This window comes from Lepidochelys olivacea (assembly GCF_965140295.1).
Source record: "Lepidochelys olivacea isolate rLepOli2 genome assembly, chromosome: 15".
In the NCBI taxonomy this organism is placed as follows: Eukaryota; Metazoa; Chordata; order Testudines; family Cheloniidae; genus Lepidochelys; species Lepidochelys olivacea.
Window position 1 is genome coordinate 22,087,975 of NC_140425.1, and position 19,709 is coordinate 22,107,683.

Sequence of the window (19,709 nt, forward strand, 5' to 3'; positions counted from 1 at the left end):
CTCCTAGAGTAAAAAGAAAGCTACAGTTAGCCTGGTAAAATTTTAGCTGTCATTTATGTTATAAGATGTAACATACATTGTGATCAGTATTTCATGATTTAATTATGAACCAAAGATTGATGACTACTGTTGTCTATGATAATTATACCATGCAGTGACAGAGCAAATACATTTTCACTCAAAAGACAGTTACATGGCTGTAATAAAAATGCAAGATTCTGTAAAATGAGAGAGATTCCTGTTATTTAATTTAGTCCATTTCCTTAAAAAAAAAGGAAATCAATCGGCTAGTCTCCTGATAATTAAAAACAAATATACTTTTAGAACGTGTTAACATTTAACTTCTTTTGATCTATGCTGCTTCTTTAAAAGCTTGGCTACTTAAAATGCAAATCTTATAAAAAAGGATTTATATAATTCTTAAAGCTACAGGCTTTAAGAAGCCAGTAAGATACTGTTATGCTCATCTGTTATCAGTAGACTAACGTGTAATAGTTTTATACTAGTGATAAATTAGTTGGCCGTTCTACTGTCTGCTGAAAAAAACTGGTTAATGATTCAGTAATCTTTAATCCAGATATAGTTAATTCCAGTAACCTGCTCACACTTACAAGACAATTGCCCTTAATTTCTTTGGTGACAATGATCCAGAGAGGCATTTAGGGCAGTGAGGGGACACTACTGCTAGTTCTATTATTCCCCAGAACCAGATCTTAAATTATCAACATTCAAGCAACTTTCAGCCTTTACCTGTATGAGAACAATACTGTACAGACTCAAACAAAGATTTTTGAAAACTCCCCAACTGATTCTTGCCTTGTATTAGATCTAGTGAGGTTGACAACCATATCAGCAGACAAGTATTTTAGTGGTACGAGAGAGAGGCGGGAAAGCAGCCTCTCACAGGTCACATGTCTAAGGCTATGTCTACATTTAAAACACTACTATGGAATATCTACAGCTACTATGCTGTAGCACTTCAGTGTAGACACCACAGCAATGGGAGGGATTCTCCAGTTGCTGTATGTAATCCACCTCCATGAGAGGCAACAGCAAGGTTGACCAAAGAATTCTTCTGTTGACCAAGTGTCTATCCCAGGGGTTAGGTCGGCTTAACTATGTCTCTTTTTCACACCCATGAGATGTAGCTATGCTGATTAACTTTTCAGCGTAGACCAACCATAATCTTCTTGCTGGCATTCTAGACAGGCAGTAAGAGGTAATCATCCCCACCGATCAAAGACTGAGCATTATAAGAAATATGCAACCTGATACTCCAAACCAACTTGTTACAGATATGTAGCTGCTTTAAAGTTCCTCCAGTACCAAAAATACAGGTTCCTTACACTATATAAAGACTCAGTGGAAAAGAGAAAGCAAAAATAAAACACAAGGGACCATGTGATCCCATTAGTTGTGCTTGTGCAACTTCCACTGAAGTCAACCGATACACAACTGACAGCATGATTAGACCCCTGGGTTCTCTCACTGTTAGCCTTTCACTATAACTCAGTGTCCAATTGCCCGTGGCTTATTGTGCACACACCTTGTTTGGGTCTTGTATTAGAATTTCCAGCAGCGTAGTTTTACACTAAATTTAACTCAATTTTCAGTTCAGTTCAGTTCTCTAAATAAACCACATATATGCAAACCACAGGTGAAACCTCAAAATGCCTCTTCTAAAACCCAAATATAGATTAATAAGCAATAAAGTGAAAATGAAAAATACTATAATATTGTACTTCAATCTTGAGTGGGTCGGATACTGATCCATGGATTTTCAATGCGTTAGATTTAAATCACACCATGCTTTTTTTTTTATTTGATTGTATAGAACATACAAACTGACAAATCTGAGAAATATTATTACCAATATCTACCAATTGTGATCAATAAATTTCTGTTGATCTAAAAAATATACAAGACATCTGAAAAGACTAACAGACATCTAAACTGAGGTGCCTGTTATCCAGGAAGAGCTCGTAACTTCTAAGTCAGCTTAATTAAAAAATAACGTAGTCAAAGAATTTCTGTGCATAGGTTCTCTCGATTAACTACTACGGTACATGGAATTTACTTTTAATTTACCTCCATATTAAAGGAATTCTCCTCAATTTTCTCAACTTCTGCTTCTGCCAGAGGATTCTTCAGGGTCTGCAAGAACAATGCAGCTTTCCGTTTGCGTTCCGCTTGAAGCTGCTTTTCTTTTGATTCCTTGGAGGCCTGTGCTAGCTTCTCTCTTGCTGCAGCTGCCAGTCTGTCCTCTAGTTTTTGCTTTGCTGATGGGGGGAACATACAAAGATGCAAGGAATTTACAAAAAATTACTGTGTCTAACTCAAGTATCTTCACATTTCTTTTGGGAACGATGTATTGGTACACAATATGAAGCCACATTAGTCTGTGAAACTGTTAGCCTATAGAAAGAATGGCTGTTTTTCTTCAAACATTATTTATTGTGGATTATTAGGGTCTTCTCAACAAGGACAGAGGTCGACCTAAAACCACCAAACCTGCATAGGGATACTAATCCTTTTCCTGCCCCTCACTCCATTAACATACATATTCAGTGACAGCACAAGGCTTTGTGTTGCTGCTACCATTTTCAATGTAGACTGCTTTTTATACTAAATGGTTAAACTCAGATAAAAACCCTTCCCACACTTCCAAATGCAAGATTTGCAGAGTTGTCCTAGGGAGTGAAAGCCTACCATTTCCTTCCTTCCCCAAAGCGACTCAAGCTGGAGACAGAAGGGGTACTGATGCTCACAGCCCAGCACAGCCACCTTGGGGAAGGGAGAGCGGGAAAGAGGGAATTTTTCTTCTTGTGCATGAAGTTTTTATTAGATTTTTTTTTCTTTTTAAGAAGTGTGTTTCTTATCTACTCAGAAGATATTCCCAGGAGTTCAACTTCATTCTCATTTACATCATTTCCTGTCCTGCAAGATCCCCAACAGCACTTCTCTGAGGTACAACCATTGTAACTGTGCAGTTTAGGACATGACCCCAGAGAATAATTTTTCTGTAGCATTATGAAAGTGGCTCCCTTTGACGATCAACTAGTTACACACTCTTAATATAGAATGCCACTAAATATGATGTGTTTCACACCTAACAAAATACAGACATGTCCCCACATTTAACTGCAAATATACCATCAATTTACTTTCAAGTGCAGATGTATCATCTTTAATATTCTAGGAGTGAAGGGCAAGATATATATTCTTTCAATTGTTTTTTGGATAAAAGGAAAATCTGAACAGCATTTTTTCATCTACAATAGATTAATTATTGTATAAAAACACTCTCCTCTACATCAAGATATTTTCAAATGTTGTCCTATAAATGAACTGGATTATTTCAACTCTGTACAGTATTTTGTCAAGTTTCTGACTAGACATTAAAAACACAAAGAAACGAGCTAATTTCACAATAACTGAACATTTAAATAAAATCTCTTCAGTAGACCTGAAGACCACAGGGAATTCCTAGAGAAAAAAATACTTTGAGAGTTAAAACTGGAAATGTATACATGTTAAACAACTAGAAGATAGTATTTTCTGAATTAACATTTAGTGTTCTGACAGTTAATTTCAAACTAATGTTCCAAAACAAAATTAATTCAACTTGTATTCCTGCTCATTGTCAACCTAACTGGGATATGTATAGCTACAACTTTCAGAAACTTTTGATATCACTGATGTTTGAAAGAAATGAAAATCTAACATTCTACACATATGCTGCCATCCATGGGGAAGAAGCAAGGTCCCAAACCTGTTCCAACAGATGTAGTATTCTCACATTTGCACCAAGTATATGAAGAGCGAATGGAGTAAAGATGTGTATATCTGGCACGTATATGGAGAGAAAAAAAAATCTCTGAACCTTATCAGGTGCATGTGAGATTTCTAGTCTGTATAAAGAAGGTAGATAAGGATATGTAAGTTATCCAATTTATAGAATGGTAAAAGGGGTGTTTTTTCTCCTCAGGACTTTATCTAAAGGTTGAGGTACAAGAATGGCATCATGATCTTTACATCACGGCAGTAAGATGAGCAATGGGAAGACGTTACCTCTAATCTCTGTGGAGACAAAGATGTGAGAAGAAATTGATATCTCTGGCTCTTGATGGCCTGTAAGTCCAAAAGGAATTGGGTCTGTAGCCAATATGTGAAAGTTGATTATTAGTCACAGCAAGCGAAGAGACAGGGAAATGTACATGGCGTAAAGTCGATATGTAGGTTAATCAGGTCAGAACTGAATTTACCATTGAACTTTAAATATTTGGATCTCAGAAGATTTAGAATTAAGTGTTTTTGTTCAACTAAAAAGAAAAGGAGTACTTGTGGCACCTTAGAGACTAACCATGCTCTTATGAGGATCTTTTTGTTTATAATATATTTATCTTGAAAGAGAACTCTAGTTTAAAGATCTCTGCTGGTGAAGGTACTTAAGACTTTTTTAGTGGATACATTATTATGAAGGCAATATATAAAATATTTTGTCAATACGCAACTAAATGTTGTTTCTATTTTATATTATAAATTAGTGATGCAAGGTAGTTCATATTGTAGTGCATACGTGTTTTCTGAACGATTCTCTGCAGGTTTATTCTTGCATAAAAAGTTCTGTCCAGCTATTTGATGTTGTAATTCCTAAATTAAGCATAAGCATAATTAAGCATTAAAATAAGCAGCTATTTGATGTTGTAATTCCTCAATTAATCAGGAAAACATGAGAGTTCTTCCGAGCAGACACAGTGATGACTTTACAAGCTCCACCAGGAGTGTCAGCAGTCCCTCTAAATCCCTTGAACCAGAGCTATATGGCATTTGGCCCTTTCAAGCTCCATTGACTTGACCAGTCAAGCTATAAATATCAGCCAAGACCTGATGGAGCTTCTAAGAAATTTAGCTTCTAATGCTAGATGTTTCTGCCTACCTTTATAGCTGTTTTCAATATGCAGTAGTTCCTATTGATGCTTGGTGAGAAAAAAAATATTTTAAATAATTTTTTTTCCTTTAGATTAGCTTTTTAAATACTACTTTGAAAAAAAAGAGGTTTCAAATGGGAAAAGCATAACTTTTTTTTTAATAAAATCTCGTATCTCCAAAATACCTTTTCAAAATAGCATCAGTTTGCCATAAAACTGTCTTTTGGCTAGAGACCATAGGAGAAATTTCACGTCCATATGCCCATGAGGAAATTAAATTGGAGAGAGGAAGGGGGAAAGACATCACAAAAGAGGTTTTTTAATGAAAATTAAGTTACAATGTTTACTACAGAATTGATACTTTCACTAAGAATTCTTAAGTATTATTGAGCAACTATTCTTCAAAGAACTCTTGTTTACTACCTTCAGGAAAACAAAGTACTTCTGACTATTAGGAATTATAGATTATTATTATTTCTTCAAGGAAATTAAGCAAAGCATACTATGATAATGTGCTATGATTACAAAAGCATCCTGAGTAAAAAAACAGATTTATTTGGTTAATTCTGTTTAAGTAACCTTAAAATTATTAAATACATACTTTTAAACTGGATAATAGACAAATTGCAAATGACAACTAATTAAAACCTGCAATGTAATTTATATTGCCACTACCTCTTTAGTGAGGTTTGAGTGATACATTTCTCTATTTCACATTTTATAAACATGGATATCCCAGCTATAAATTTCACTGTCTCAAAATATGAAAGTCAGATACCTTCAAACTCTGGCAAAATTAATTCTACAGGATTCAGAACAATTAGTTTTTATTAGCAGAAAAACCGATTTAGGTATTTAAACCAAAAACTCGTACTGATTTAGAAATCTTACAAAAAACCCTCTTTATAATGTAACACGTAACCAGCAGAGTTTGAGCACATAGGCTGCTTCTAACAAAATATCAATACCTATTAGCTGTAGAATAATTCCCGTTTTAAAATTTGTTTCAATTAAAAAATACTAGCTAGAGGGTCCCAAGAAAGATGATCATAATTCCTTAAATTCAGACTGCTGCTCCTTTAAATGAAATTTACTCTCTCCAAACTTATATGTTTACTAATGTTAGTAAATATATTAAAAATATATTTTATCTGTCCAAAAGATAGGCAAAGAAAAACTCCCCTGGAATATGACAACGTCTTGCAACTTTCCCTCACCTAAAAGTAGGAAATAGTTTAGCCTCTACTCATTTCATTAACGTGCCACTCCAAAAATATTCACCTGGAGTTTAATTGGGAAGATTTCATATAAATACTTCTGATAAATAATTTTACTGAAAACAATAAGTTTTTTTCAAAAATACTTAGGTTGAGCCTTTGCATCTCACTGCCATAGTAACAAAGCACGTTCAGGCAAAGGGAAAGCAACACACATATTCTATAGTTTCTAGTGTTATGCATTTAAGATACAGTCTTTGGCAAATTACAATTCCAGATTTCACTGTATTATGGAAATATGTAAGTTTTAAATTGATTAAACTGTTAACATGTATTTATATAAGTGGTCTATATTTTTTTCATGTTGTGACAAAGCTCTGTCCTTGCCTCCATGGGTCCCACGTTTCCTGGCGGATTTCGCTAGCCTCAGAGGCTCACTGTGACCCTCCATGTAACCCTTCTCTCTCTAGAGACAAGGGTCACAGTCTACTGAGCCATTTTCATCATAAGCCAGCAAGGGAAGTGAGGAGAAGTTATCCTTCCTTGCACAGTCTCTTGTCTCCCAGTCTCAGTGATTAATCAGGGGCCAAAGGTGGTGGTGGGGGAGCCTGGACCCACCCTCTACTCCGGGCTCCAGCCCAGGGACCCTAATAGTATCAGCTATGGTAGCTGACTTTTTAGAAACATGACATGTACAATTCCCTGGGCTACTTCCTCCACAGCAGCCCTCACTTCCTCAAGCTCCACTTCACCCTTACCTCAGGGCCGCCTTCCTTGTGCCTGATATGGTGTGTACTACTCAATCTCACCAACAGCACAACTTCCTCCCACAGCTCCTGACATGCACCCCCACCTGACTAACTGGGAGGCTTTTAACTAGTTTCAGCCAGCCCCTGATTGGCTTCAGGTGTCCCAATCAACCTAGCCTTCTGGAAAGTTCTTAATTGGCCCCAGGTGTCTTAATTGACCTGGAGCAGCTGCCATTTCACTTATCCTGGTACCAGGGATTTGTTTAGCCTGGAGCTAATATATCTATCTATCTCCCACTACTTTTCTATAGCCATCTGGCCTTGCCCCATCATAATATATATACACATGGTTTTTATGTATATGGCTGTCAGAAGTTTAGTAACATCCTCCTTTCCAACCCTCCCCAACTCCTTTCAACCATCCAAAATAATGTTAATTTCACGGCCCTGACCATGTCACACCCCTATTGTGTCTGTTCACTGACTTTTGGTATAGAGTTCCAACCCTTCACCTTCACTTTTAAAGGCCTTAATAAGACTGCATCTGCTTACAATTCTTCCCTTGTTTCTTCCTAGTCCCTGTCTTGTGGTCTGTTGACTCTTCTAGGCTTTTTGTTCCCTTTGTCTTTCTTCTGCTATCCCATGCTTTCCCCAGAGGTCTCTCTGCTTGTAACAGCCTCCCTCTTCTCACCAAGCATACCCACTCTCTTTGTAATATAGCCTCAAAACTCACCCTCTTGCACAGCCAGTGACCTCCACTAGTGAAATATGGCTTTACCTTTCTAGTCTTACCAAAAAGCAAACTTCCCATGCACACCTTTACTGTTGTAATATTTATCCCGCTCCTTTTTTATTTCCTATGTTTTTCTCATTTATATTATAAATTTTGTGGTTTGTACTATAAATCACAAAGAATTTCTGTAAATCACAATGCAAAATCATACTGAGGTATACATAGAGAAAATGTAGTGACACTTTTCAAATTTTTCTTCATGGGGAATAATTTATAATTTTTATTTAATGTTAGTTTAGATCAGGAATATTGTCTATAAAGTGTGTGGGATCAAAGTGCACAATATAGCTGTAGTTTGAAAAAAAACAAACAAACAAATTATATATCCGGGGTGGCCAAACTGTAGCTTGTGAGCCACATGCAGCTCTTTTACTGTTAAAGTGTGGCTCGCGGAGCCCTGCCTTCCTCCCTCCACCCCCTCTCCACTTACTAGATTGGGGGGAGCTTGGGACCTCGGCCTTGCAGCGGGTTGGTGGCGTTGGGGCTTCTGCCCAGCAAGGAGGGGGGTCTCAAGGCAGGCATGCTCCAGCTCTCGAACTTCTGAAGATTGTCATATGTGGCTCAGAGGGCCAGTAAAGTTTGGTCACCCGTTATATACTTAAATCAAAGTTGGTCTGGACGAAAGTTTTATTTACATTTACTGATAAGCAGTTGAAAAAGAACAGCAGGAAAACTATTCACTTGTATACACTGCTCTCATATTGTCAATATCTCAAAAAGGATCAATTTAATAAGGTCAGCACCATAAAAAATTCCAAACTATTTAATTCTGTTAATTTTGAGCATTATTAAGTGCACTCCACAGTTTGTTCATTTTCAGATATTTTTGATTTAAAAATATGTTAGAGTAGCCCTTTAACGTGCACTGTATAACAAAAGGCATGATAGTTTTTCAAATGATTGTCATAATAACTTGAGGGCAAAACACAAAAACGGTCAAAATGCAAATAATCCTCTCAGAAGGAGAAGTCTACTTGTCTAAAGTCTTTCTGAAATTTTATTTTTAATGAACAAGTATATTTTGTATTTTCATGCTACAAATGACTTCCTAATAAGATTTATATCCCCACTGGAAATATAATGACAACAGACCTCTGCTCTGATGGACGTATTAATTAAAACCTCTTCCAGTGTAGCCTAGCACAGGGATTTTGCCCATATTTTTATGTTGGAAAAGAAAAAGGTAGTAATCCCTTAATATTTAAATTGTTTTGCCTTTGCTGCAGGAATCAATGCCGCACTGTTGCCATTTAACTGATATTCAATTGGACATGTAAGCGAAGAAGCTATAATGTTTGTTTTCTATAGCTGTAGCTATGAAGGGAAGGCAATACTGCACTCTATACTAGCAAGTGCAAAAAGCAGTTCTAACTCCAAGTCAGCGAAGCTATATACTCACATCTAAAAGCAGATTTTTAGAAGTTAACTCGTGCAAGTGAGTGTGTTATGTTCTTCTCCTAACCAAGGGTTCAAAACTTCTAAAGCACTATGAAGGGCATCAGTCCTAGCCCTGAAAAGAGAACCTGGCTTTGAGAGAGAAAAGGGTATAAATGAATCTCCTTCCCTCCTAACACAGGGACAAATTTTATGTGCAAATGTACAAGTACAATGCATATGCATATTGCAAGGGCAAATATTAGCCCAAAGCTCAGCTGTCTGCTTGTAATACCTTCAAATGCAAAGGCATTGAATTCTCAAGCAGATCGTCAAATAACTCCTTATTCAACTGGGTGCTTCTGCAGTAGTTAGCTTTTTCCTGATGGATAACAGACTTGTAGACTTTAATGTCAGAAGGAACTAACATGATCATCTATCTGACCTCCTGCACATCACAGCCCACAGAATCTCACCCATCCACTCTTGTAGCAGGCCCATAACCTTTGGCTGAGGTACTGAAGTCCTCAAATCTTGAGGACGTGATGGCTGGAAATGTCAAATATACCAGTAATAAACCTGAGTTCTGTATTTGTAACCTACCACATTATGAAGTTTTTACTCTTGCAATAATTCTCCTTTAATAGTCACTCATTTTTATGAGAGTTGAACCAGGCTAACTCAGTAATATTTTTATTGTTTATTCCTTTACTTAACTTGATCTGATTACACTCAGTCTTCACAAAAACGACAAATTATTTTGTAAAATACTGTATGTTCCAATACTTTTAGCTCAAAAGACCAATCTCTAAGTCAATTTTGCTTCCATCATTTGTACACTAAGATCTCACTTCTTACAATAAGAATAAATTCAGCACTTCTGTAATCCAAATTCCCCTGTGGTACAGGAATGGAAGGGAGGAGGAATCAAATAGTCTCAATGCATGCCTCAAAGATGAAAATAGTTACAAAATGTAAATACAATGGGTTAAAATATTAATTTTTATATTATTTTTGGCTAAATTTAAAGTGGGGAGGGGATTTCAGGAAAGAGATTAGGCAGAAGGAGAAAAAGAAAATGTGGTATCATCATTCTTTAGCGGAAAGTCCTCCATATAATGCATATACAGGAACGCCAAATGGTGTCTGGGAATATCCTGTACACTTGAAATGTTTAATTGAAAAGCTTTATATTAATATGTTCTGACAAGCTTTTAAAGTAGCCAAATGCAAGTCTGAGCTATCATCTTCATTACTATTATATATTCAAGGATATTCTACAAATGAAATGGTAATTTAACTGCATTTGTCCATTATGAGATTACAAAATAGAAGTGATTTTTAGTTTAGAAATGTAGTTGCTTAATCACTAATAATAGATACTTTGAAACTTTTTATAAGGGGCGAAACCCATTTCTTGAAAGACTTTACAGTCCTTTGCTTCTACGGAGACATTTTCCTTAGATCAAAACCTAATAAGCCTTGGTAGAAAGAAAAAAGCTAGATGAAAAGAATTCATTCCTATAAGTGAAAATAGTCTTCATATCCACAAAAAGTAAATACCCTTTTTCTCATGCACATTAAAGCTGATCACTGACTTTTTTCAATTAAAATTAAATACATTCAAAGATAAGGATTAGACTACTGCAGATTCAACAACAGAAGATGCATTGAAATAGGTTGTTGAAATAGAGACAAACTTTGTTTGTACAAAAGCAAATTAAGATTTAAAATATATATTTTAAATATCATGACCTGTAACATATGGCATAAATATTTACATGCTGGGGGTTTGTACTAGAAGACACAGCAGTTAGACCACCTGCCATAAGAAACTTTTCTCTTTCAGATTGCACCATATCTTCTGGAGTTTATGCTGGGGAAAGATACATCATTCCATAACACTATTTTAAATTATATTTTTGCAGTTACAAATACAGAATTTATAAAAGAACACCTATCACATTCTCCAACTACCTTTGCCAGCCATGAAAAATGAAACATGCCAATATAAATACAGTAGTTTATTCTCAGATAAAAGTAATAATCCAAGCAAAAAACAAAAGCAAACCACACTCCATGTTACTCTCACAGCACTGACTCTCACCCCTCTTTATACCCAACACTCCTCAAAGTTTGTGTAAACATATGTTCTGCAGCTTGCCACTTTTTTTTTTTAAACATACGACTGTTACAAGCAACATTCACTGATGATGAGAGAAAACAGTTTTAATGTATTGTGTGAATCTGATAACTGTTTGTATAGTTATTTTCAGTTTCCACTATCATTTCCTGCATTCTACACAGATGCTGGATGGATATTTTTGCTGTGCCAAGTTTTTGGTATGCATTTTCTTTTAATGGCTGACTAACATTTTCTATGTGGTACACAATTCTTGTTGTTAAACAACTGTATTCCACGTTTATATTTATTAGTTACTATATCAAAAGCCTAGTATCTGTGACAGATATGCATCATTGCAGTAGAGTATAATGCATACTGCAAAAAGGACACGCTATTAAGCGATTCCAGGATACATTTTCTGAAGCAACAATATTCATTTGCATGATAAAAAGATGAGACACCACGAATACTGACATGTATATAAAAGCAAGGTTTTAAAAACAAGCTTCATCAGTGTTTTGTTCATACACATTGTCAGCATTCACTTGTTAAAATTAACATCTAATGTGAAATAGCTTGAGGGTGGCTGATCCCCTTAAACGATCACTTCATTCAAATCTTCTCTGCCCCCAAACACACAAAATAAACAGAGCAACAGACAAAAGCTTATAGCAATGCACTACACCAGTAAGAAAAGAGCAACACATTGTCTTTAGAGACTATGAGTATGATACATAACTGAAAGAAAGCTGGAAGCATTAAGGGTTCTACAGAGAAAGCCTACAAAGAAAGGCATGTCCATACATGTTAATACAGCCTTAAAACTAAAAGTTTAACATTTCACTCAGGAGCTGTAACCAAAACAAAGAAATATCATATGGACTAATAAAGTCACTCTGCTCCAGTGTATTAATTTGTGGCTGGTAGGGATGCCAGCTTGATTCCTTACATTCTAAACTGACAACAGCAATGTATGGGAAGTCTATGTGAGGAGATTAGCAGGGAAGTGGAGAGAACAGTGATTCAAAACATTTTCAAAAACAGAAAACATAGTTAAGATCCAAAATAAGTAAAACCAAGTCTTGTTTACAATGCTTTTGAGGTCTGAAAAATTCAGACTCCTTTCGGCAATTTATCATTTTCAGTATTATACAGCATACCTTGTTTGGCTTCCAACTCCTCTTGGGTAAGCTGAGGTTTTTTCTCTTCAGCAGCAGTACAGGGAGTGGCGAGTGTTGGATTATTATTTGAAGAGTTGCTAGCATTCTCTTGGCCTTCCTTGCCCTCTTCCTCCTCCTCATCACTGTCATCATCTAGTTTAACACGGTTTTTCTCCAAGGGAAGGAGGTCATTTTCTTTGGCCTTGATTGCAAAGCTTATTGGAGCAAATGATGCTGTTGGATAAAGGAACAACAACACTTTTACATATCACTAGCACTACTGTGGAAAGCAGGTTAAATTCTTCTGCTTAGTTAATTACCACCTCTGCAGATTAACTTCTGAAAGATGAAACATGACTCCCCAATTTTTACAATCCTCTCGCTCAAAACACAGTGTGCTGTTCGCAGTACACTCTACTCTGGGGAAAGGGAAAATAGCTGATCATTCTCCCCCCACCAATGTTTTCTAGCTGCTTCTATAAATTGCTCAGCCTTCTCATTAGAGATGCATTTACATTTTGTTTTCAGTATTCATCACAAAAAAAGTTAAATAGAACTAAAATTAATTTTTATATCTGGTCCAAAATAAAAAGACCTCATTGTTTATATAATCTCTTCCTCACAAAACTTAGTATGCAGCATTTGAGTGCTTAAGACCAGCACATGCTAACGTTTTCTACACTCATATAATGCTATTGTTTAAGGTTAGGCATGATTTATACATTGTGTGCTACAGTTGAAATAAGGAGAACTTTAAGAATACATTCATGAAGTTTGCAGTCTGGAAATGGACATCTAGATTTGTAGTATTAAGCTGTGCTTTTTTACTTTACATCTTAAAACCCTTGCTGCGTGGGGTAAAAATACATTCCTCCTCCGCCTTTCATACAACTTGACACTTTAAAACTGAAGCAAATAAGTGGTTACCAAAATTTCAATCTCATTACAAAAATAGCCTGTATAAGGCAATAACTACACTACACCACTGTTAAATCATTATGAAAGCAGATTAAAAAGACTGGGACTTTTCAGCTTGGAAAAGCGACAACTAAGACGTCTGTACAATCATGAATGGTGTAGAGAAAATGAGCAAGAGTAATTTACTCCTTCACACAAGAAATAAATAGGCAGCATGTTTAAAACAAACATAAGGAAGTAATCCTTCACACAGGGCACAGTCAAGTTGTGGAACTCATTTCCAGAGGAAGATGTGAAGGCCAAAACTATAATAGGGTTCAAAAAAGAATTAGATAAGTTCTTGGAGAACAGGTCCATCAATGGCCATTAGCAAAGATAGTCAGGGATACACCCCTAAACTCTGGGTGTCCCTAGCCTATAACTGCCAGAAGCTGGGAGTTGACAACAGAGGATGGATCACTCAATGATTGCCTGTTCTATTCATTTCCTCTAAAGCACCTGGCACTGACCACTGTCAGAAGACAGGATACTGGGCTAGATGAAACATGGGTTTGAACCAACATGGCCTCTCTTATGTTCATTTAGCTCAAACTTCAATGAAAAGACATCAGTTTAGTATTTATCTGCTAGTTGTTGAGCTGCCTTTTCTGACCTGCCACCAGGTTTGACAGAAAGACCACGCTCAGTCCATTGGATCAATTGTATAAAAACAGTTACAAGTCACAGGTTGAAAAAATATGATAAAATCACATGGACATGAGGCCAATGGAACACACAAGCTTTTAATAACCCTTTGGTATCAGCTGCTGGAATTTCCCAATGAAAATTACTGAGAAATAAACAAGCAAGTTATAAACAGAAAACTCTTTTTTCTAAAAGATAAGGCAAAGTTTTTCAGATGCTTAGATTTGTTATAAAAAGAATCTAACTGATGAGCTGAAAAAGGATGAAATTCCAAGGCAAATGAAAAAGTTCACATGAAATAGTTGTTTCCATAACAGTATAGCACTCTACAAATAGAATAATACTGAAAATACCTTTAGTATACTCAAAATACTGAAATGGAAATAGCATGCAATTTCTACTTGTCATTTGGACAAAACAGGACATTTTATAAAACAGAATGCTGAAGTTTAGAATGGTATCGATAATGGGACAGAAATATCTGCCAAATAGGGTCAGTCTTAACATCAGATCTGGAAGACCCTGATTCTTCAGAAACATGAGCTGACCTTACCACAATCTGAACTTTTCTTACCCTTCCAAGAAATGTAAGTAGAGTTCTGCGCAGGTCATTCTGTGGGTCTTTTGGATCAGACATTATTTAGGTCCTATCTTCTCTATGTGTTTTTGTTTTAAACAAGAGTTTACCCCAGACGGGGAATGAGTTACAGTTGCTCACACAATCCTAACTGTAACAGTCCCTGATTTAAATCCTTAATTGTACAACCTTAATATTAAGATGTAGATGTCCTAGGGGGAAAAAAAACTTATTTATTGATATCTGTGTGTGTATTTTATATATAAAAATAAAATATATATATATATATATATATATAAATAAAATAAATCTGCGTGTGTATATACAAATAGGTAAAATAAATAAAAGGACTGGGAAAAATACAAAAAAGCTACATTCTGGAATAAATGGCTAGATACCACTAGAATGCACCTTGTGAAGACCCCAGGGGAAAAAACCTCCCACTCCTGTCTGAATGTCCATGAGAGCAGTATTGCCTCTTACTAAGCAAACAGCCTTAGTCACTTCCAACCTGTGCATTTTTCACCTGGCTAAATAAGCAATGCACACATTTGTAATACAGCCTTCATTAGCTGTATACCTTACAAACTTAGCAAAAAGCTGTGCAAAATTTATTATCTATGCGTAAGGCTGCACATTTATCACAGAGGCCACGGATTCTGTGACTTCTGCAGCAGCCCAGTGCGGCTGGCCCGGGAACCACCTGAGCAACTTGGGCAGCCTCTGCGCCAGTCACACTAGCTGCTGCTGTTGCAGTCTCAGCCCTCCCCACCCCCCAGTATCAGGAGTTTGGGTGTGGGGGAGCTCAGGGCGGAGGACTGGGGTGCAAGGCGGCGCTTACCGGGGCTGGGGAGCGGGGAGGAGAGAGTCTCATCTCCCTGGAAGGGCAACAGCAACTCCCCTCCCTCAGCTCCTAGCTCCTTGTGCTGCCTCTGCCCGCAGGCACCAGGGCTTGATATTTTGTGCATGAATCAAAGTATTTTGTATCTATAAGTCTACTTATTAGGTCTACAATTCTAGGGACTCTATACTTAGGTTAAATTTAGTGTGTGACCAAATGGTGGAATGTACTGGTACAGCTGTGCCACTGTAAAATTGTAAGCGTAGACATAGCCTTAGTTTTCCTAAGGGGGTATGTAGTCCAGTCCAGGACTCTCTCTTGGAATATGTCTATACTGCAATTGGGAGCATGCTTCCCAGCATGGGGAGGCAGACACAGTTTAGCTGTGCTCAAGCTAGTGCATTAAAAATAGCAGTGTGGCCACAGCAGCTCAGGTGGTGGATTGGGCTAGTCGTCCGAGTATGTACCAGATAGTCTGCCTGAGCTACTATCTGTGCTGCCATGGCTACGCTGCTATTTTTAGTGCACTAACTCAAGCACAGCTAACCTGTGTCTGTCTACCCATGCTGGGAAGCACACTCCCAGCTGTTCTGTAGACATACTCCAAAATAAATTCCTGGACTAGGCTACAGCTGGCAGTAAGTACCATCTCTTGCAGAATGGCAGAGGCTTTAACAATGACAAATAACTGTGCAGACCATAGGCTGAAGTTTGAGAACCACTTCTCTGTTAGTCTGTGATCTATGCTATAAAACAGTTTCAGAATGTCTAGTTTGGAAAAATCTGCTAGACTTGGCTCTGAATGGAAAAGGGAAACAGCTGCTGATTGAAAGGACAGGACCTAGATAAAGGGGGTGGGTTGGTCCCGTCAGTGGGGTAGGAGAGGCTAGTCATTCCTCACTGGAGGGAACGGGGCCAAATGATGGTCTTTGGACCACATGGACATCTTTTTGTCTTTTTCCTGAAGCCACTTTCGGTCTTAAGTGGATCTGCTAAGGGAGGCAGACAGTGGCAGAGGTGCTCTCTGGGTAGTTGGACAGGAACTCAGCCATACTTGGGGTCTGGGGTAAAAGACCCAGACCTGAATTAGTTAGTTCTGGGGCAGGCCTGGAGTGGAGGTGACTGTGGCTCCTTGAAAAGACCAAGGGATCTAGGATCCCAATGGGAGCTCAAAAAGCTCTGGGAGTGAAGCAGCGCTAGAAGAGGAAGGGCACAGGTCAATAGGAATAATTACCTGGAGCCTCTGAAAGAAAGGGGGTTGTCTGCATGGGTCCATTGCTCACTACCTGTTAAAAGACCGTGGTATGGAGATGGAAGGTGTTCACTGCCATACAGTGCTTCTATTCCCTCTAGCCCCCAGAAGGTTCTATGGTTTGGGTCTGATATCTGCCCTTTGGCATCTAGTGGAAGAGAAATTTTCAAAAGCCCAGGTCTTCCAAATACAATTGTGTAAGGCCTTCAATTATCCCAATAAAAAAAGGACTTCAGATTTCTGAAGACACCTGTGGTTCATGATCTGCTCTCTACTCTCGGATTAACATTTTTTCTTTAAGGATACTAGATGTCATTGACAGAAGTTTAGTTGTTCTATTTGCCCATTTGTTTAGCATAAATCATGCGGAGGCTCAAGGATCCTGTCTAAACAAGATTACTAAATTGTACATTAGAAATAATTCATATGTTAAACAATTTAAGAGTCATGTCAACAAAACAAGAACAATTATGACCTAATGTGTTTTTATCACTGCAGCAAGCTGTAAAAAGAGGGGGGAAATAATTTTTTGTTTCCTTTCCCAATAAATCAAGGAAATAGATGGCAACAGCACAGGAAACAGGCCCTTCAAAGGAAATATGTCTACCACACAGACTTGGTGCATTTCAACTCCATTAGCTGACTTTGCAAGGTTGGTCTTAAACATATTTTCCCCATTGTTCTCAAACTGCTAAAATTTCACATGCAGAAAATTCATCTAGCATTAAATAGACCTCTCCTTCAGCAAGGCTTTTTCTTCCAGCAAAGGAAGAGATAAGTTATTGTGGAAAGTGACCTCTATATACTTCAAATATTTGCAGTTTGAACTAGACTACAGCATTTTCCAGATGAAATAATCAAGCAGAAGTCTTAAAGATTCCATTTTATCCACAACCCTATTTTGCCCAATGTTTTCAATTATTAGTTTAAACAAAACAGACTTATGTCCTGATATTTTAAAATTAGTTAGCAATGGCAAAAATAAGGTTCCACTAAGTTAAAACACTTACCATATAAAAATATGGTCTAGTGCTCAATAACTCAATTTACTAAAAATTCTATGCTATTTATGGTCAAAGAGTAGACATCTGAAATAGACTAATCCTGAGAGATACAAACTGTTTCAATCACTAGAAATTTTGAGGCTAGTTGTAGTTTCTTATTGTTCATAAAACAATACAGCACAGTTTCTTGACCAGAAGACAAGGGAGACAAACAGGCTTTCTGATTCTGCCCCACAAACATGCCGCTTTTATGAGGAGCTGCATGTGAATCTTGGTGGCAACCCCACCACTACCCCAAAATGCTCTGTGGATATCTCCCAGGAGCCTTAGTGACTTGCTCAGCTTATGGTTGAATGGGTCCTTACTGCAGTTCAGGCTGCCTGCGTACAGCTTCATGAACCACGGAAGCAAGGAGTAGGCTGGGTTCCCAAGATAGCGACTGGCATTTCAACATCACCAATGGTTATTTTGCAGTCTGGAAAGAAAGTACCTGCTTGCAGCTTTTTGAATAGACCGGTGTTCCTAAAGATGTACACGTCCTGTCCTGCACCTTTCACCGACATCAACATTGGATGGTCAGGAAACGGCCCGTGATACACTAGCGCTTGCAACATCATTGAGAAGTACCCCTTTTGGCTTATGTACTCTTTGGCAAGGGGATCTTGATCCCAAGATAGACAGAATGGATATCACTATTGCCCCACCACAGTGGGGCGATATCCATGGCAAAACCATCCACTATGTCCTGCAGGTTACCTGGAGTCACTACCCTTCTTAGCAGAAGTCTGTTGATGGCCCTGCAAACTTGGATCACAACAGATCCCACGATAGATCTACCCACTCCAAATAGATGCCCCACTGACTGGCAGCAGTCTGGCGTTGCAAGCTTCCACAGAGCTATTGCCACTCACTTCTTCACTGTCAGAACAGCTCTAATTTTAGTACTGCTGCACTTCAAAGCTGGGGAAAGCTTCACAGTTCCTGGAAAGTGGCCTTAAGAATTCAAAAATTCTGCAGCCATTGCTCATCATCCCATAACTGCATAACGATGTCCCACCAGTCAGTGCTTGTTCCACTGTTTCAAGGTGATGCATGACTGTTGCCAGCAACTGTGAATTGCTCTGTTCTGTGTCTTCCAGCAGGGCTGCTTGCGTGGCATCACATTGTTCTGTGTGGCAGCTCCTGTGTTGGCTGTGTAGATAGTGCAGGATAAGGCGCAAGGTGTTTGTAATGCTCACAAACAGTGTACAGCTGAGCGGGGTCCATGCTTATCATGCTGTGGTGTCTGCGCGGGTAACTCAGGCTTACGAAAAAGGCTTGGGTTGTTTGCTGTTGATTTCAGGGAGGTAAGTGCATCATGGGAGACTAACTCCATGTTCCCATAACCACCCGTGCCAATGTTTTGGTCCCATAAGGCATTGCAAGCCCAACCCCAAATTCCTCTTGGCTCTGTACACTCTGGGATAGCTACCCACGGTGCAGTGCTTCGTGCGTCAATGCAAGCCCTACTAGTGAGGATAAACTCCGCCGACACGAAGAGTGTAGTGTGGACACGCAAGATCGACTTGCTTAAATCAGAGACTCGATGTTGACTTACATGAAGTCGACTTAACTTTGTAGCGTAGACATGGCCTTAAACCTAGCATTAGTTTTGAAAACAAAGAAGGCCTACAAATATGGAGGCTAGGACTTTGCCCATCTGAAAATTTATACCATGATTTCTAAATGTAAGAGTGAGCCAGAACATACCATTTGTTAACATTTAGAAATTATACTTTATGGAAGTGCAGTATAGATATGTAAAATTATGAAGATCCACAAATATTAAGTAACTGGTCTATAGATATCAGTTCATTTTACATACTACTTTTCAGCCATATAAAAGTCTGCTTTCTTCTAACTTTTTGACATTCAAGTTATTATCCTCTTGGGTTTCAAACTCAAAGTTTGACACACTGAAATATGAAAGTAATCAAATTATTCAGTTTGGTGCTTTTGGATGCCTTTACACCGAAGTCCTTTCCTTGCTAATTATAGATTTGTTTTTAATGTATGCCTACAAAGACTTCATCTTCCAACTGTCT

The 19,709-nt window shown here is 37.9% G+C and overlaps 1 protein-coding gene across 7 annotated transcripts in view; it reads right to left on the reverse strand.

The window, feature by feature from the left end:
- Nucleotides 1-19,709, reverse strand: part of SFSWAP (splicing factor SWAP) — a 94,428-nt gene that overhangs the window by 33,829 nt on the left and 40,890 nt on the right. For all 7 annotated transcript variants that reach the window (XM_084649366.1, XM_084649367.1, XM_084649364.1 and 4 more), the window contains exons 12-13: nucleotides 12,350-12,583; nucleotides 2,089-2,279 (exon numbers count right to left, since the gene is read on the reverse strand). In XM_084649366.1, the coding sequence (XP_084505492.1) occupies nucleotides 2,089-2,279; nucleotides 12,350-12,583 (425 nt within the window). The remainder of the gene's footprint in view (nucleotides 1-2,088; nucleotides 2,280-12,349; nucleotides 12,584-19,709) is intronic.